This window comes from Pelecanus crispus, chromosome 5 (genome assembly GCF_030463565.1).
Source record: "Pelecanus crispus isolate bPelCri1 chromosome 5, bPelCri1.pri, whole genome shotgun sequence".
NCBI classification, from domain to species: Eukaryota; Metazoa; Chordata; class Aves; order Pelecaniformes; family Pelecanidae; genus Pelecanus; species Pelecanus crispus.
In genome coordinates this window covers 19543269-19559551 of record NC_134647.1, presented here as the reverse complement: position 1 = coordinate 19559551, position 16283 = coordinate 19543269, and the positions used below count along the sequence as shown (strand labels likewise).

At 38.4% G+C, this 16283-nt stretch overlaps 1 protein-coding gene across 3 annotated transcripts in view; it reads left to right on the top strand.

Moving 5' to 3' along the window:
• RBMS1 (RNA binding motif single stranded interacting protein 1) overlaps nucleotides 1–15073 on the top strand; it is a 95826-nt gene extending 80753 nt beyond the window's left edge. For 2 of the 3 annotated variants that reach the window (XM_075711421.1, XM_075711424.1), the window contains exons 7-14: nucleotides 263–378; nucleotides 1249–1298; nucleotides 1392–1485; nucleotides 5995–6045; nucleotides 8205–8315; nucleotides 8993–9073; nucleotides 10283–10367; nucleotides 12577–15073. In XM_075711421.1, coding sequence (XP_075567536.1) covers nucleotides 263–378; nucleotides 1249–1298; nucleotides 1392–1485; nucleotides 5995–6045; nucleotides 8205–8315; nucleotides 8993–9073; nucleotides 10283–10360 — 581 coding nt within the window. In that variant the 3' untranslated portion in view covers nucleotides 10361–10367; nucleotides 12577–15073. The remainder of the gene's footprint in view (nucleotides 1–262; nucleotides 379–1248; nucleotides 1299–1391; nucleotides 1486–5994; nucleotides 6046–8204; nucleotides 8316–8992; nucleotides 9074–10282; nucleotides 10368–12576) is intronic. The other variant, XM_075711422.1, reaches the window with a different exon arrangement.
• Nucleotides 15074–16283: the final 1210 nt, after the last annotated feature.

The window sequence follows — 16283 nt, the reverse complement described above, 5'->3', positions numbered from 1 at the left end:
ACACATACTCAGGGTATACAGGTCATGTTTCTTTCCAACAGGTTTTAGAGCAGTAGTTTAAAATCAAAGATATAAGGCATTCCAGATGCTCTGTTTGTGTGTGGCAGCTATCTTTGTGCTGTGCAGAAGTCGTTGATGTAGTATGAGTCTGTGTTACTGAACTGTCATGTTGAGAATGTAATGTAAAAACCATACCTCATTTGGAGCGCTGAACACCTGTGTATGAACACTGCTTCGACTAATATTCCTTCTTTCTTCTCAGTTCCTGCAGAACCTTTATTGTGCAAGTTTGCCGATGGAGGACAGAAAAAGAGACAGAATCAGAACAAATATATACAGAATGGAAGAGCGTGGCACAGAGAAGGCGAGGTGAGACTTGTAAGTCCTCCCTTCACACTTTAGTGTGGGTGTACAATAATGAATACTTATGAAAATGATAGGCATTGAGACTTCTTGGCTTGGCTCTTTGGCATATTAAAAACGTGCAAGCAACTCTTACCTGACAGTTTGCAACTCTATAAAAATAGTTAACTGTATCTTTCTTAAGAGGAAAAAAGGCAAAATTTGAAACACTAAATCCTCCCTCATTAAAGTGAACAATAAAATCTCCTTCAACTTGGTCAGGAATATGCCTGAGAAATTTCTTACATTACAAAACTAGCTGAAACATAACTTTATTTACATGTAGTAAATAATCCTTTGATTTATGCAGCACTGAAATGCACATCACTTTCATAAGATTAAAATAGTATACCAATGGAGTGCAGCACTAATTTATTTTAGCTTTTTTAATTTTTAATGTTCAAGATAATCGTTTCATAGGCTTACTGTGGTTAGCAAGCGTAGACACCTCATTTATATGAGACAAGAAAATTCAAATGTGTCTTCTGAAAAACTGCACTCCCCGTTCATTCTTCTAGTTAATAGGTTGTAGGCAACACCCTAACATAACCATCTTCATGCCCTGCCTCTCAAATACACACATGTTCTCTTAGCCAGGTATTTCTTAGATTGTATTTTGTTCCTCATGCTGGGAACATGAAAACTTGTATTCATAGCCAATACCACTGACTCTCTTCACTATATAATTACATCTGTCAATTAACCTTTCCCTAACTTAAAGTAATAAATTATTTCAATACAAATTTTCAGTTAAGTCATACAACTAAAGAAAGAATAAGAAAATAATTTACAATGAAAATGAATTTTGTCAACTCTTTCTTTCCACTTTTTTTTTTTTTTTTAAAGGCTGGAATGACACTCACGTATGATCCAACCACAGCTGCTTTACAAAATGGGTATGTTAAATAATGGCATACTAAGAAAAGAAACGTTTGCATTATGAAAGATGCACAGAACTGGCGTTTAATAAATATTTCTGCATTTTCTAGATTTTATCCATCACCCTACAGTATTACAGCAAACAGAATGATCACTCAGACATCTATTACGCCATATATTGCTTCTCCGGTTTCCACATACCAGGTTTGTATTTAGAACTTAGTAGCTGAAATGGTTCACGGGAGCTTATGTTTATTTATCAGTTACTACATCTGGTTTTATGACTTCTTCAATAATGCTTCATTTTAATGAAGTGGCCTCTTCATGCTTTACTGCATGAAAACGAAGGCCTTAAAAACTAAAAGTGTTTTTGTTTCAGGAAGCACAGCAATTTAATGAGATACGTGGTGTCTTGCAAAACAAAGTCTCTAACTTGTGCTGATGGCTAAGGTATTTGTAGCCACTTCTACATTTCCTGTATGATTTTTCATTTTCTCTTGGTCAAGTTCTTTTTATGTCAATAATAGATCTTTAAAATAATTATTCTTTGTTTAAAACCTTCTTGATTTACTTAAATTCTATTTCAAATACATTTCTCCATGCTTTTTGAACTTTCTTCAGGTTGTTTCAGTGGGAAAAAAAAAAAAAGCCCAACAATGTGTTACAAAGTTGTACTAAGAAGGGTACAGAAATTTGCTTGACATTAGAGAAGGAAATTTGAAAAAGAGTTCAGAGTTCAAATGACATTAGCGTTCAAATTCAGTGTTTTCATATTAGGAGTAAAGCATTTAATAGTCCAGAACTGTGTTTCTAAACAAAAAGTTGCTTTATTTTGAACAATAAATTAAAACATTAATCATGCACATTTTTAGTTCTTAGAGTCCAGTCCAAAGCTTCCTGAAAAGGAGTTTTTGATAGGTGTCATCTTGAGTCCCCACTAGGGGATTTTGACAAACAATCCAACATGCTGAGAGATTATATGGAACAGTTTGTGTACTTTGATATAAATCTCATAGGCATGCTCAATTTTAGGGCATCGTACATTTCAGTTTACAAACAACTTGCATTTAATGCAACTACTGTGGCAGCCTCGGAGGTATGCTCTGTAATTATTACTTGAGACATGCCAGTTATCCCAGTGTAAGCTAAATGATCAGCTATTTTGGTGTTTTACTGTTTAACACATAGACAAAGTAAACATCAATGATTCAGGTCATAAATAACCAAAACCAACTAAATTTGGACAATTCTTACCTCTGTATGTCAGGGGAAGAAGAAGAGGCTGTTTGCTTTTTAGTGAGAGAGATGTGCTGAGTTTTCTAGCTTACTATGGGTGAAACTGAATATAGGCAGCTATGTAGAAGGCATATAGAAGGCTAACAGAGGCACTGTGGGCCATTTGGTCAGTATTCCCGTGCAGAAATTTCCACATACCATCCCATTCCAGGTGAGAAGAATGAGGAAGAGTTGTCTAATATTAGTTTGGAGGTCTAATGCCTTCTTGTGCAAGCAAAGGGTTATGTAGGAGGTAAAACAGTGTACTCTGGGGTAAAGGGCAGCTGGATTAATTTTATATTAATTTCTGAGGTGACATATGCAACGCAATGTTTGCTCTCGGCAGTGCTAGTACTGTATTTTTCAGTATATTGAATCATTCTGCTTTGCACAGCAATACCTCAAAAATTACAGGAAGCTCTTACCCAGAAAAATATTCCAGTAGAATTAGCTGCTATTCTTGATTAAAATATAAATTATTTATCAATATAAGACTCAGATATTCAGAATCCAAGTAAAAGTTGGAAGTTGGCATAGAAATATACTACTTAAGAATATAATATCACTTTTCTGGGCTTATTGAGATAGGCAGACCACAATATTGTATGTTTCCAGAAATGTTGTGAACAGTATTTCAGTATACATGGTATGGAGCCTAAATTATTGTGGATGGAGTTATTAACATCATTATGCTTCAAGTGCCACAGTAGTAGGAATTGAAAATTAAATTGAAGTATTCGGTACTGGGGAGGAAGGAGGTTCTTGGCCAGAAGAGTTTCACAATTTGCGTATTAGTCACGTCTTCATTAGTGATCCCTTCTCATTGAAACCTGCAGCATTCTGTCATCTACACAACAGGATGATCTATTTATTTTTTCTTTGAGGCATGGCATAACCTGTTCCTAGATCTATTCTTACTAAGGGTAAACAAATTTAATAAAGTTTTAGATAGTGTTTGTTTCTGGAACTCCTGTATACCTAAATGACAGTACTAAGCCAGTTACTATCATAGTATGAGTAGATTAGCCAAAGCTTTATTCAGGCTGTACCAGTATTTTTGCCATTAAGCTTTTGCTTGAGGAAAGGGAGGGTTCAAGTGTTTTCCATTTTTGAAATCCTGTTTGCTCTTTTTCTGATTGGAAAAGAAAAAAAAACATTACTCTGATTTGAAAGTCACTACCAACAGGAGGGAAGAAATATTTCCATCTTGCAGTAAATACGTCACCTGGATTTTTTTTTTTTCAAGACTATCCACCTGTCCTGTTCACAGGACTCTGGGAATGATGGTAGAGGTGTTTAAAGGGTTTTGAATGTCCGGCAGCCATGGTGAGTCAGTTCCACATGTGCAGTGCAGGTCAGAATCCTGCCTTATCCTATGCACCTACAGGAGGTGGAGAGGAAACATTTCTATTCTTACCTACACTATTTCTTGCAGCCCACTTTTTTCAAAGAGCTGTTGCAACCAGCTCTTTCTAACTAAGATAACCATATAATCTATTAGTTCGCCTTTTAATCTTTTTAATTTACCTTGTCATGCAAAGTTAGGCATCTGTGGTGGGTTGACCCTGGCTAGATGCCATGTGCCCACCAAAGCTGCTCTGTCACTCCCCTCCTCAGCTGGACAGGGGAGAGGAAGCATAACGAAAGGCTCATGGGTTGAGATAAGGGCAGGGAGAGATCATTCACCAATTACTGTCACGGGCAAACCAGACTCAACTTGGGGAAATTAGTTTAATTTATTACCAATCAAAATCAGAGTAGGATAATGAGAAAATAAAAACTAAATCTTAAAATGCCTTTCCCCCACCCCTCCTTTCTTCCCAGGCTCAACTTCACTCCCAAATTCTCTACCTCCTCCCCTGGGGCAGCACAGGGGGATGGAGAATGGGGGTTGCGGTCCGTTCATCACATGTGTTCTCTGCCACTCCTTCCTCCTCAGGGGGAGGACTCCTCACAGTCTTCCCCTGCTCCAACATTGGATCCCTCCCATGGGGTGCAGTTCTCCATGAACTGCTTCAGCGTGGGTCCCTGAAGGGTGCAGCCCTTCATGAACAGACGGCTCCAGCACGGGCTTTCCACGGGGTCACAGCCTCCTTTGGGCACATCCACCTGCTCCGGTGTGAGGTCCTCCCCGGGCCGCAGGTGGATATCTGCCCCACTGTGGACCTCCATGGGCTGCAGGGGGACAGCCCACCCTCACCGTGGTCTTCACCACGGGCTGCAGGGGAATCTCTGCTCTGGTGCTGGAGCACCTCCTCCCCCTCCTTCCTCACTGACCTTGGTGTCTGCAGAGTCGTTTGTCTCACATACTCTCACTCCTCTTTCTTCAGCTGCAATTGTTGTGCAGCAACTTTTTTTTCCCCTTCTTAAATATGTTATTCCAGAGGTGCTACCACTGTCGCTGATGGGCTCGGCCTTGGCCAGCAGCAGGTCCATCTTAGAATCATAGAATCGTTTAGGTTGGAAAAGACCTTTAAGATCATCCAGTCCAACCATTAACCTAACATTACCAAGTCCACCACTAAGCCAATGAAGGGTAGAGTAGCAATTTCGTGTTTCCTGGCTTGGTGGCTGGATTATTTTTAATGAAAGTAAAAACTAGGAATAATTAAGATTGGAAAGGACCTCTTAAGATCATCAGTCCAACCATCAACTCAACACCATCTTGGAGTCAGCTGGCATTGGCTCTGTTGGATGCAGGGGAAGCTTCTAGCAGCTTCTCACAGAAGGCAGCCCTGTAGCTCCTTTGCTCGCAAAACCTTGCCACGCAAACCTAACACAGCATCCTACCTGAGTTTAAGTATTTGGGTAGTCAGTGTTTTTGGAGAGAAAACATGCTAGTTCTAAGAGCAAGAATGCTTATCGGAACCTTCTCCTCTTCCTGTGCTTTGGGAATAACATACTGCAATGTCTTGGAGAAGAACAAGTCTCCTAAATCTTCTCCTTGTTCCTGGAACAAGATTCCAGCAGAATTCCTGGTTTCTTTTTCCCTTGTGAATAATAATTTATTTTATTCTGATCACACTAGAAGGCAAATGATGCTATAGCTTTTAAGAACCCAATTACTTTTCCCCAAAGGCATTTCAAAGAGAGAAGGTGCTTCCTTTTTCAACACAGCACAAATCTCTCATGCATCTATTTGAACGCTTTCAGCGTACTCGATAAAACTTCTGAGACATGCACTAAAAACATAGTATACTGTTCTGAAAGGTATATGTGGTATATTTTCTACAAATCTTGTTTCTGTTTTACAGGTACAATAAATAGACTTTTCACAGAAATCAGTGTTGCTCCACAGAGTGACTAATTGCATTAAGAAGTGAATGAATAAGGGAGGGGGCTTGTTAACATGATTTATTAAATTTTTACTATATCTCAGTTGGAGTATTCAGAAAAAGAATGACTAAAATAAAAAATAAAATACTGATTTTGTTCTAGGTTCAGAGTCCTTCTTGGATGCAGCCTCAACCATATATAATGCAGCACCCAGTAAGTTTTGATGCTTCTCTGTTGTTGTGTCACTGATTGTATAAACACTTCACATGCTTTAAATAACAGGACATAGGTCAATTCCCGCCTGATTACTTCCCGAGTTGTGACAATTGCATCATGATTACATCATGGATCAAAATGAAAATTAAGAAACAAAGATAGTAACCTGAATTGGGGCCTCATTTTATTAGGAAAAAAAGAAAGCTGCCTTCAGGGTATCAAGGTGATGAGGCCAATCAGAGTTACCAAGTCAGCATCCTGAGGAAAAATTTTTTTTTTTTTTTTAATTTAAATGAAAAGCACTTTGCAAATACCAATGATTTACATACCAGTTACCTATCAGGAGCTGGATATGAAGGCCCGAGGTTTTAGAATGGGTCTAGAATAGTTCAGACTGGATAATTTGTGAAAGACAGATGGGTGTAGTCATACAAATGACATTATGGGCACTCACTTGAGAAAACCTGCATAGCTTGTTCTGGCTTCACTGCTCATGAGTAATGCTAGTCTCCCTACACTTTTGGCTGTGGCATCTGTACCAGACTGTCAGGCATTCTAATCTATACTCTGCAATGATTCTATGATATTTTGCTTCTTATCTGTGTCATTTGCCAATTAAGTACCATTCTGTCTGAGACTTACTAGGTTTCTTGAGATGTGCATTACAAATAATAACAGGCGCTTTAATATATGCACTGATGTAGTTAACAAATGAATCTGTTTCCACATATAGAAAGCATATTGTCTTGACTTTAATTAACCTCTCCATGCAGATTATAGAATGTAAATCTTCTTGGCAGAACATTTTCTTCTTGTGCATGCAGAGAAGGTGATACTGAACCAGAACACCCTCTCACACACTTATTTGTATTTGTGGTTTTTTGATGTTAAACACACATGCACACAACTGTTTTTAACTTTTCTCTCTATCAACACAGATTTTCATAAAAAAAACATCTTGCAAATCATGCTGTGAAAGACACAAGTTGATATGTTATAATGCTATAAGGTATATTACTTTCACAGGTATACAAGATGAGATTTCACAGTTGAAAATAAAGATCTAGATTCCTGACTTAAGTTCAGTTTTGGCCTGTGCAAAGACTGGTGCTGTCTTGCTCATTTGCGTTGCAGAGAAGCCTGCAGTCTACAGACAGGAAATTCTTTTAGTGTTTGATGTGCCTATGACTCATTTCATCTACACTGATCACATGGTTGTTTTTCCAACTATACTCTGTACGTGTTTTTTCTTTTCTTTTTTCTTTTTAAGGATTAGTTATTGATTCAAAACACAGGCTTTCAGTACACTGCAATTATTTCTGTTAGTTTTGAGCCTCCATCGATTTTAATCAACGCTTCTGCAAGCATAAGTCATACAAAGTATTCAGAAATGTGTTTTTGTAGAACATGGTGGGTAAAATGAGATTTGTTGATAACCCTCCATTTCAGATTACTCTGAAAACCTTACCAGTGTGCCCTCCATATTTAGCAAGCTCAAGTGTTTAAAAATTCGACGTACACTTTTTATGAAGTTAAAATGGTACAGGAGTGATAGAAAGGTCATCACAGTAGCCAGTATTTAGACAAAGAATCAGCATTGCTAACTCACTCTTCTGAAATGTGTGTGCTAATGAAACCAGCCATTAAGCAGGGCAGCTGTCTTGTGTGTGAACATCACATGTGACAGGTAGAATTCTCCTAACACAAATGTTCCTCCAAAGCCTCTATTCCTAAAGATGATATAAAAGTTTCTTCCTAAAGCCTGAAATTCCAAAGCTTAAGCTAAGCGAATCTATACTTGGTAACATGTGCAGATTTTTGCTTTAAAGCTAGCATCTGGTTAAACTCGTATTTTACAAAGTGTTTTCAGCAGGTGTCTCAAGTGCATTGTACATCAGTTGCATGTTCAGTAGGAAGTCATTGCAGTTCTTACCCTGTTACCAAACTGTGCAAAATGCATCTGTTCAAATAGAATATTCAGAATACCCCAGACCTGCTTCCCGAGTCAGTGCCTGGGATTAAGGAGGGTTCTTGTGGAACTCTCAGAATCCCCTCAGAAGGACAGCCCATACTTAGACTCTCAAATCAAAAATTTAATTAGAATCTCAGTGTTGCCGCAACCATTTCTTTCTTTCTTTCTTTCTCTGTTTTAATAGGGTGCTGTGCTGACTCCCTCCATGGACCACACCATGTCACTACAGCCTGCATCGATGATAAGCCCTCTGACACAGCAGATGAGTCATCTTTCATTAGGCAGTACTGGAACAGTATGTAGCAATTTAATACAAAATAGAACTTACAGAAGTAGAAAATACTGAGTGTAGATCACAGTATGCATGTGCAGCTTGCATGTAGAAAGAAGTAATCCTTTAAGTAGTCTTTCATCCAATAAAATATTAGGAACTGTCTCCATTTTAAAATGCTATTCAGCGGTTTTTATTCAGTCTCTTAGCTGATCAGAAATTGAAAATGAGTAAATAAAAATAGATCAAAGCAATGAAATGAACCCAGGAGGTAACTCCAGAGTTGTATTGAAAAAGAAAAAATAGTTGGTTTTACTCTTCAGGAGATCAGAGTTGCAGAAATTAATATAAAGTGTGGAACAGAAACTAAACCAGAAGAAGAGATGCAGGCTAGCTTCTAACCTGAAAGACCCTTCTTTTCCGAGCAGATGGAATTAGGAAAAGAAAATATGATGACTGGGATTAACAGAGAAGGAAGAGTCCTTTACCTAGTTTTTGAAGTCTAAGTTTGAGTTTTCTCAAAAGAGGTGTCTCACTTTTCTGAAAAGTCTATTGATTTCAGACACAAAAGTCTTTCCCGCATGTATATTGCTTTAGGGAAACAGTCAATATCTATTAAACAATATCATGATAGGTATTTTGAATACTCTTGAATTTATATTGGGCTTTAACTCAACTCAATGGACTCTCTGTCTTTCTAGTACATGCCAGCCACAACAGCTATGCAAGGAGCCTACATACCCCAATATACACATGTCCAGACAGCAGCGGTTCCTGTTGAGGTCAGTATATTTTATAAAAGACCAGAGATAAGAGACATGAATATCATATTAGATTTTTTTTTTCCCTAGGAAAACTACTGTTTAAAGCCTAACATTGTTAACTGTGAATGTACTATGAATACAATGTATACCAAAACTGTTATTCTCAAGTAGTATAACTAGTATTGTAACAAAGAATGACCTGTACTTGTAGCAGTACAGTACTTGGAACAGTCTTCTGTATGAGCATAGCTCAGACAAACTTTGTGTTTTGTGAAACCTGACTTCCAATGGCAACAAGCCAGGGGGTATATTGTAGTTTTGATCTTTCATTTAGTTTTCCTGTGAGCAAACTTCTCTGCTGACAGACCACGATTGTACCTTTCTGCAAAGAATCACAATTTTACCCTGGCATCTCAGGATACAGTGCATATTTGCCTAATAAACCCCTCTGCAAGTCCAGTTGAAGAGCATAACTACATGGTAGACAATAGTTTGTCTACTATTTTGACTTACCTTCGGTACTTCTTTAACAGAGGAGCTAGACAGGGTATGCTGCAGCTCTTGCTTCAGAATGAGTGCTAGACAGTCTCTTCCAGAGCCTGTAACATTTCATTTCAAAGTCTATTAGTCCAGAAACTTGTTTGGTTCAGTTTATGCATCTGCCCATGTGGGTCAGAGGAAGACTTTTGGAAATTAGCTGGTTGCACTGTCTGCCAGGGCACTATCAGCTGAATTCATTCCCTGGTTTCTGGGGGTCCATGTGCAAAGTCCCAGCTACAGTTCTTTGTGTTGCCTAGTGCCAGTCACACCATGGTATTCAAAGCGATAGTATTTGTACATGTGGTAAGTAGATCTCATTCTTTTTGCTGCCCCTCAAAAGGTGAGGGGCAGAATGCTCTCTCGCATTTGCAGGTAGAAACTATACTAGCAGTTGTTTGCTCCCTCTGTGTATTTATTTCTATAATGTCAGAGGTTTGGTTTTTTTTCTTCATTATCATCAAAGCAGCTGGGGAAATATAAGGTTTGCATGATCATTTTATTTCTCTATTTGCCAAAATGTAAATCAATGCAAAGTTAACACCTCAAACTTGGAATACTCCACTTGAGAAATGTTAGAAAGACTTTAGATTTGAAGACTGTTAATCGCATGAGTCGCATGGAAATGCAGACTGCAGATAATGCTGCCTGATTTTGTGTCTCATGTCTTGTTTTCCGTTTTATTTGCAGGAAGCCAGTGGTCAACAACAGGTTACAGTAGAGACGTCCAGTGACCATTCTCCATATACATATCAGCAAAATAAGTAACTGTGAGGTAGGGGCTCATCCTGTAACATAAAAGATGTGAATTCAAAGATATTTTATTTCATAACTTGCAGTACTCTGTATCGAATTTTTTTTTTTTTTAATATCATATAAATAACACTGATAATATCTGGGGACAGGCAGTGAAGTTAATTTGAACTTGGCCAGAGTTAGAAGCCAGGAAAGGAAGCACAGGTTCCAAAAGTGAGTTAATGAATTATGAGTAATAGTGTTTTAATGATTTCTCTATAGCATAACTGTATTATGTTGTATTTTAATTTGTTCATCTTGGCAGCATACTGTATACAAGAATAACAATGAATTAGCGCAAAAATGCTAGAATCACAATGCTAAAGGGAACTGTATTTATACGTATAATATCGTCTAGTTCTGCGGTACACGTAAGACTTGGAAGCAGCTTTGCAACTAACTTACAGACTTCTTATATGTTCAAGAATATAAAGATAGAAACAAACCAGTGGGGAAAGTTCGCACATTCAACAGATGGCACAGTCTGCATAGCGCAACATATGACCTGTGTTTATTATTGTAGTCTGGCCAAATGCCGGCATCTAGAGAAAGCCCACATCCTTGATTTGCATCCAGAGCAGGGAGAAAGCAAAGCCACAGGCTCTTCTCATTATCCATCTCCTAGTGTTAAAATCATGGCTCCTGCATGTTTCCTATGCCAAGGCTATTGGCTGGTGTTAACCGCTTTTCAAGGAATTACTTGTTTTGCCTTAAGTCTCCCCTGTGGGCATGTAAAACTTCCTTACCAATAGAGATCTGTGGTAGACGGCGAAGCGTAATCCTGCACGTCATCTCCCCATCCTGCCTCTCTCTCCCAGCCTGTCAGTGTCTTTCCCATAGGCTGGGGCCAGGCAGGAGGAGCAGCATTTAGTCTCCTGAAAGAATGAGATGTGTTGCCATCTGAGACACATTTTATAATGATAACTCTGTGTAGAATACCGAGCTCTGTGAGCAAGCCTGTTGTGTTTGCTGTAAGTCAATCCCCCATGTATTTTATTCTTCGGAGAAGTACCATTACCTGTGTTTATATGCAGTAGAAGCCAGTGAAATCTATGTCAGCAATGGCTATGGCAGTGGGCACGTGGGGAAGGTTAATATTACTCAACTGATTTCAGCCCCAGAGTATGGCATTTGGTATTTCTGTCCCTGGAACATGTTGGTACTTGTCATTTTTCGGACAGGTGAAGGGGAGGGAATTGACAGTTATTTCTCGCCCTAAATACAGGGAACGCTGCGGTCTCTTAATTGCTGTGGCTTCGTTACTATTGTCAAATTGAAACTTCTTTCTAAATCCACATGCAGCACTTCTGGGAATGTCCTATTAAAAGTCAGTATACGTATTGCCATAAATAAGGGGTAAATGACAGCTAGCACTTTTGCACAAGTGGATGCAGTCAATCAGGAATACACAGCGTCTTTCCTTTGACAGCTACATTTAATAACTTCATAGCTTCTTTTCAAAAAGTTGCTACTATGTGAAAATAGTCAAAGGGACTTGTAAAAACAAAAAAAGTCATAATTATATATGCACATATAAATGTACGAGCCTTGAAATACCAGACTTTGTCTTGCCTTGAGAAATTAAAAAATTGTCCAAACATTTTTTCATTAGCTGGGTATTTTTTTAAACCCATATGGCAATATAAGCCAACAGAGTAAATTGAGAAGTCTTCCTTCAAATTTAATGAGCCCTGAACTGCTGTTAAGTATTAACCATCATGGAGGCACAGTAGCTGTCTCTGCGTTGGCTGTTGTAACTTGTACGTAGTCTCCCTGGGGCTGCACCAAAAGAAAGTTGCGCTCCTTTTCCAGAGATCAAAAGCTTTGGAGATGCCGCAGGAGTAAGCTCACACACTCAACCACTTTTGGTCAATTAAAAGGAAACAACAGTAACAAAACAACAAAGGAGGAAATCGCTTTGAATGCAGTCTCAGGGTTCCCCAGTGGGAACTCTGCATGCTGAACAGGTATCAGAGATAGAGGGGGAAAATACAGGCAGAGAGCCTTATCCTGGGAAGGGCCAAGCAGCTCTAGTGCTGCCTGTGTTACTTCTCAAATTTGTACTCAGATTAACTTAGTCTTCTCACAGCTGTCTAAAATAGGAAATTATTTAGTTTTATGGACAGCTGCATTAGACAAAACCCATGCAATTGTAACTCTGCTCTAGCTCTGACCTTTCTGTGTTACAGATGTCCAGCGTTGACCTGGCCTGGAGAAGAGTGCAAAGGCTGAAACAATCATGGATTTTACTGATCAATTGTGCTTTAGGAATTATTGACAGTTTTGCACAGGTTCTTGAAAATGTTATTTATAATGAAATCAACTAAAACTATTTTTGCTATAAGTTCTATAAGGTGCATAAGAAAAACCTTAAATTCATCTAGTAGCTGTTCCCATGAACAGGTTTATTTTAGTAAAAAAAAAATTTTTATCAAGTGTTATGACGCAAAAAAAAAATATTCAAATTTCTGGGTATGCACAGATGACCACGAAGACTTATTCACGTGCATGACAGAATTTGTGTTTTGGTTTATTTTTATTTTGTTTGTTTCTTTTTTTTTTTTTTTTTTTTTTAATTGTATGAAATGGGTTTTCTGAAGTTTAAAATAGTAAAACATCTAAGATGATGTTCTGTGCTTGCAGTGTGTGAGTGTTGCTTTAGTGCAGTGTTGCAGTTATAGTGTCTGGTCTTTTAGCTTTCTGTTTTTCTTTTAATGTAGTGTGAAGTGTCTTATCCTTTTCTATAAATTCCAATTTGCCTTAAATCTTTCAATGCTGTAGCTGTTTCAGTAAGTAGTCCAAACTAATGGTGTAGAATGCTTTGACCAAATGAGCTGGTCTATTATGCCTTGTAAAACAGCAGCATAGGGCTTTTAAAGGTAGTCAATAAAAATTGCTGAAAATTTGGCTTTTTTAATGTGTAGTAAGTGTTTTTAATGATTTTTCACATAATATGTAAGGTAGTGAAATGCAAGAGGGGAAAAAAATGTTTTGTGTGAAACACATTTTCTGACTGGGGAAATTTTAATAGGATAAATTGTTTGTAAGGCCATATGCCAATAGTTCCCTCTGGTAGTTTGAATGATTTAGGAACTCTGCTGTATGATGCAATGTAAAAATCTTTTTTTGCCTTTTTTCAGAAACTAACTTGATGTTCTAGTTTTAGCATAGGTAGAGTAGGGAGTTTGGGGTGGGGATATCACCGAATGTTTTTGTCCTTCCTTTATACTAATGATAGTGCTTTAGGATGAGGATTGTGCTGAGACTTAGCAAACAGAAAAGTTGCTATTACAGCAAAATGGCAAAAGCTAAAGGACTCGTTTTCAAACATATGCTGAGATGTAAGTAGAAGCATAATTGATTGGGTACTAGCTCTCTATAGTAGGTAAATAAAAATAAAAAGACTTGGCACTTTTAAAAGGTAACTTTACCAAAGAACAAAGAGCCAGTAACCAATAATTCTGATTTGTCTCAGCATTACGTCTTCTGTACTCTTTATTTTTGCCGGACCAGTTTGCGGTTAGGAGAATGTGCCTTTTTTGTACATTTGCATTTAGGTTTTATAATTTTAATTGATGTATGGACACAAAAGCATGAAGGAAGACTTGGATCCAAGCAGTGCCACACTTTACATCATCACTACAAGTGTTAAGTGTAAAGAAAACCAATTTTGAAACTATGAAATTCCTGATTCATAAATACACAGTTATTTGTACTTCACATATTAGATAATTCACTGCTACTAAAGCTCTTTATTACAATTGCATATGTTTTAAATCGAATGATAAATTAAGTTGTCTTCCAAAACTGTGTACTTCTCTGGTCAGCTGTATATGATCAGTTATCTACCTCAAAGTTTATTTCCTTTTGTATTGGGACAGGTTGCTGGCCCTCCCTGTTTCCACAGACCAAATCATCCTAGCTCGGGAGCTAGGGCTAAGCAGTTGTTTCTTTCAAGTATTTTTTAGTTTTTAAATTTTGTGTGAGTATTGGAGTATAGATGTCGGTGACATTTCATAGTTTCAAAAGTAAATTGCTGCTCTGAGAAGTGTAGATTCTAGTGAAATACATAGTCATAAGAGATGTGTTTTTGTTTTTTCTTTTTTTAAAAAGTTGTGGTATTATTGGTTCTATGCTCCCTGGAATATTACTGCTTTGTAAAAGTCCAGACTTCCTGCAGCACCTTGCCTGTATCTGGTAGCTTTCCAAACCTGGATCTCTCACTACTTGATATTTTTGCGTTAATTAAAACTGCAGTATGATAGCTGTGTTAGAGGGAGGGAAGAGCTGCTGCCAGAAATGTCTGAACTAAGTGCCATACTCATTGTCTGGGTAAGATTTGGGAAATTTAACCTCTGTACATAAAGAAATAATCAGTTACTTAAACATCACATAGTAGACAGCCATTAAATTATAAAAAATTAATTTATGAAGAAAGACCTTTTGTACAGATTGAAAAAAAAAGATTTTCATAGAGATATCTATATGATCAAGAGAGTTAATTTTTTATTTTTGTTTTACTAGTGCCACAAACTTGCCAGTGGTAACTTATTTGTCCGGTTCAAGATAACTCTGTAGTTTTGTTTCCTAGGACTTGTTGTTAAACGCCAAAAGACATTTTTGAACTGTAAATTTGATTAGATTGTTAGCTTTTTTCTGTTTTATTTCTTTGAAAACTTTTGAATAAAAAAGATCCAAAAAAAAGAAAATGCATCGCCTTTTTCCTTCAGCTGCTCCTTTATTTGGGGGAAAACCCCAACAGATTATGGTAAAACCTTTGCATTTATTTTGAAGTGCTCGGAGTTGCTTTCTGCTTTACAGTCTGGGTTTTTCCTTCCTCTATCTTTTGTTTAAATCAAATTTTAACTCTTTCAAACCACATTACAAAGTCACCTATTCTTTCAGACAAAACAGGAAAAGACGTATGAAAAATACATGATGAAATATCTGCTTCGAATGCAAGAACTCTGTTCTTTGTGTCAGCCCACACTGATAGCTGTATATAACCAGGCCTGCACACTGTAGTTGTAAATGCAAGGAGTAAGGGTGGAGATGGAGGGTCACTCTGGTAGTTCGTAGCATTGAACTGCTGCCTGAAAGTGCTTTCGTCCTCCCAAGTGCAGTGGTGTTGGCTGGCATACCCAGTTCTGGAGAGCAGAGGTGATACTTCACTGGAATTAAAAATTATCCCATGTGTTTGCCTTCCAGCATTTTATTTTTTTTAAAGATAATCTTGGATTTTATTACCCTTTTGGCAAGATCACCACTGCCAATGGTGTGTATGAGATAGAGGACTGCTCTGCCCAAGGTAACGCTTGGGAAGGTAGTACAGTAAAATATCAGCTAGTGTGTCTCCTCAGCCAAACGCTTTACCAGTCACGCAGTCCTCGGCATAGCATTCTATTGACGCGTATGGCAGGAGAGGGGCTCTGACCTAGTCTTGGGTGCCCCAGGGTGCGCCCAGAGGCAGAGAGCAGTGACTGGGTGATCCCGTGGGCTCCTGCGCCTTGCCACCGGTGCTGGGTAGGCACAGGGGAGGCAGGCTGTGCTGCCCTGGAGAACCCCCTCCCCCTTGGGACACAGTCCTTTACGTTACACACCTGGTTTTTGACATATCCCAAGGACTCTGCCAACCCTGCGACAGGCCAGGCAGCCTGCTGGGGTGGGTCAGCTGGGGTCACGCTGCAGGCAGTGTGCAGCCCAAGCTTTCAGTCGCACGATGCTGATGCGAGATACTGAGAATAAATGTGTTTCCGGTGGAGCTAGCGAAAGGGACTCACCTAGAGGTTAGGAAACTTGGTTTATATTAGCTTATGCAATAAAGACATCCTCGACAATGATGGCTCTTACTATTAATGAAGAGAAAAAACCCTCGCACTGCATGTTGCTAAACACA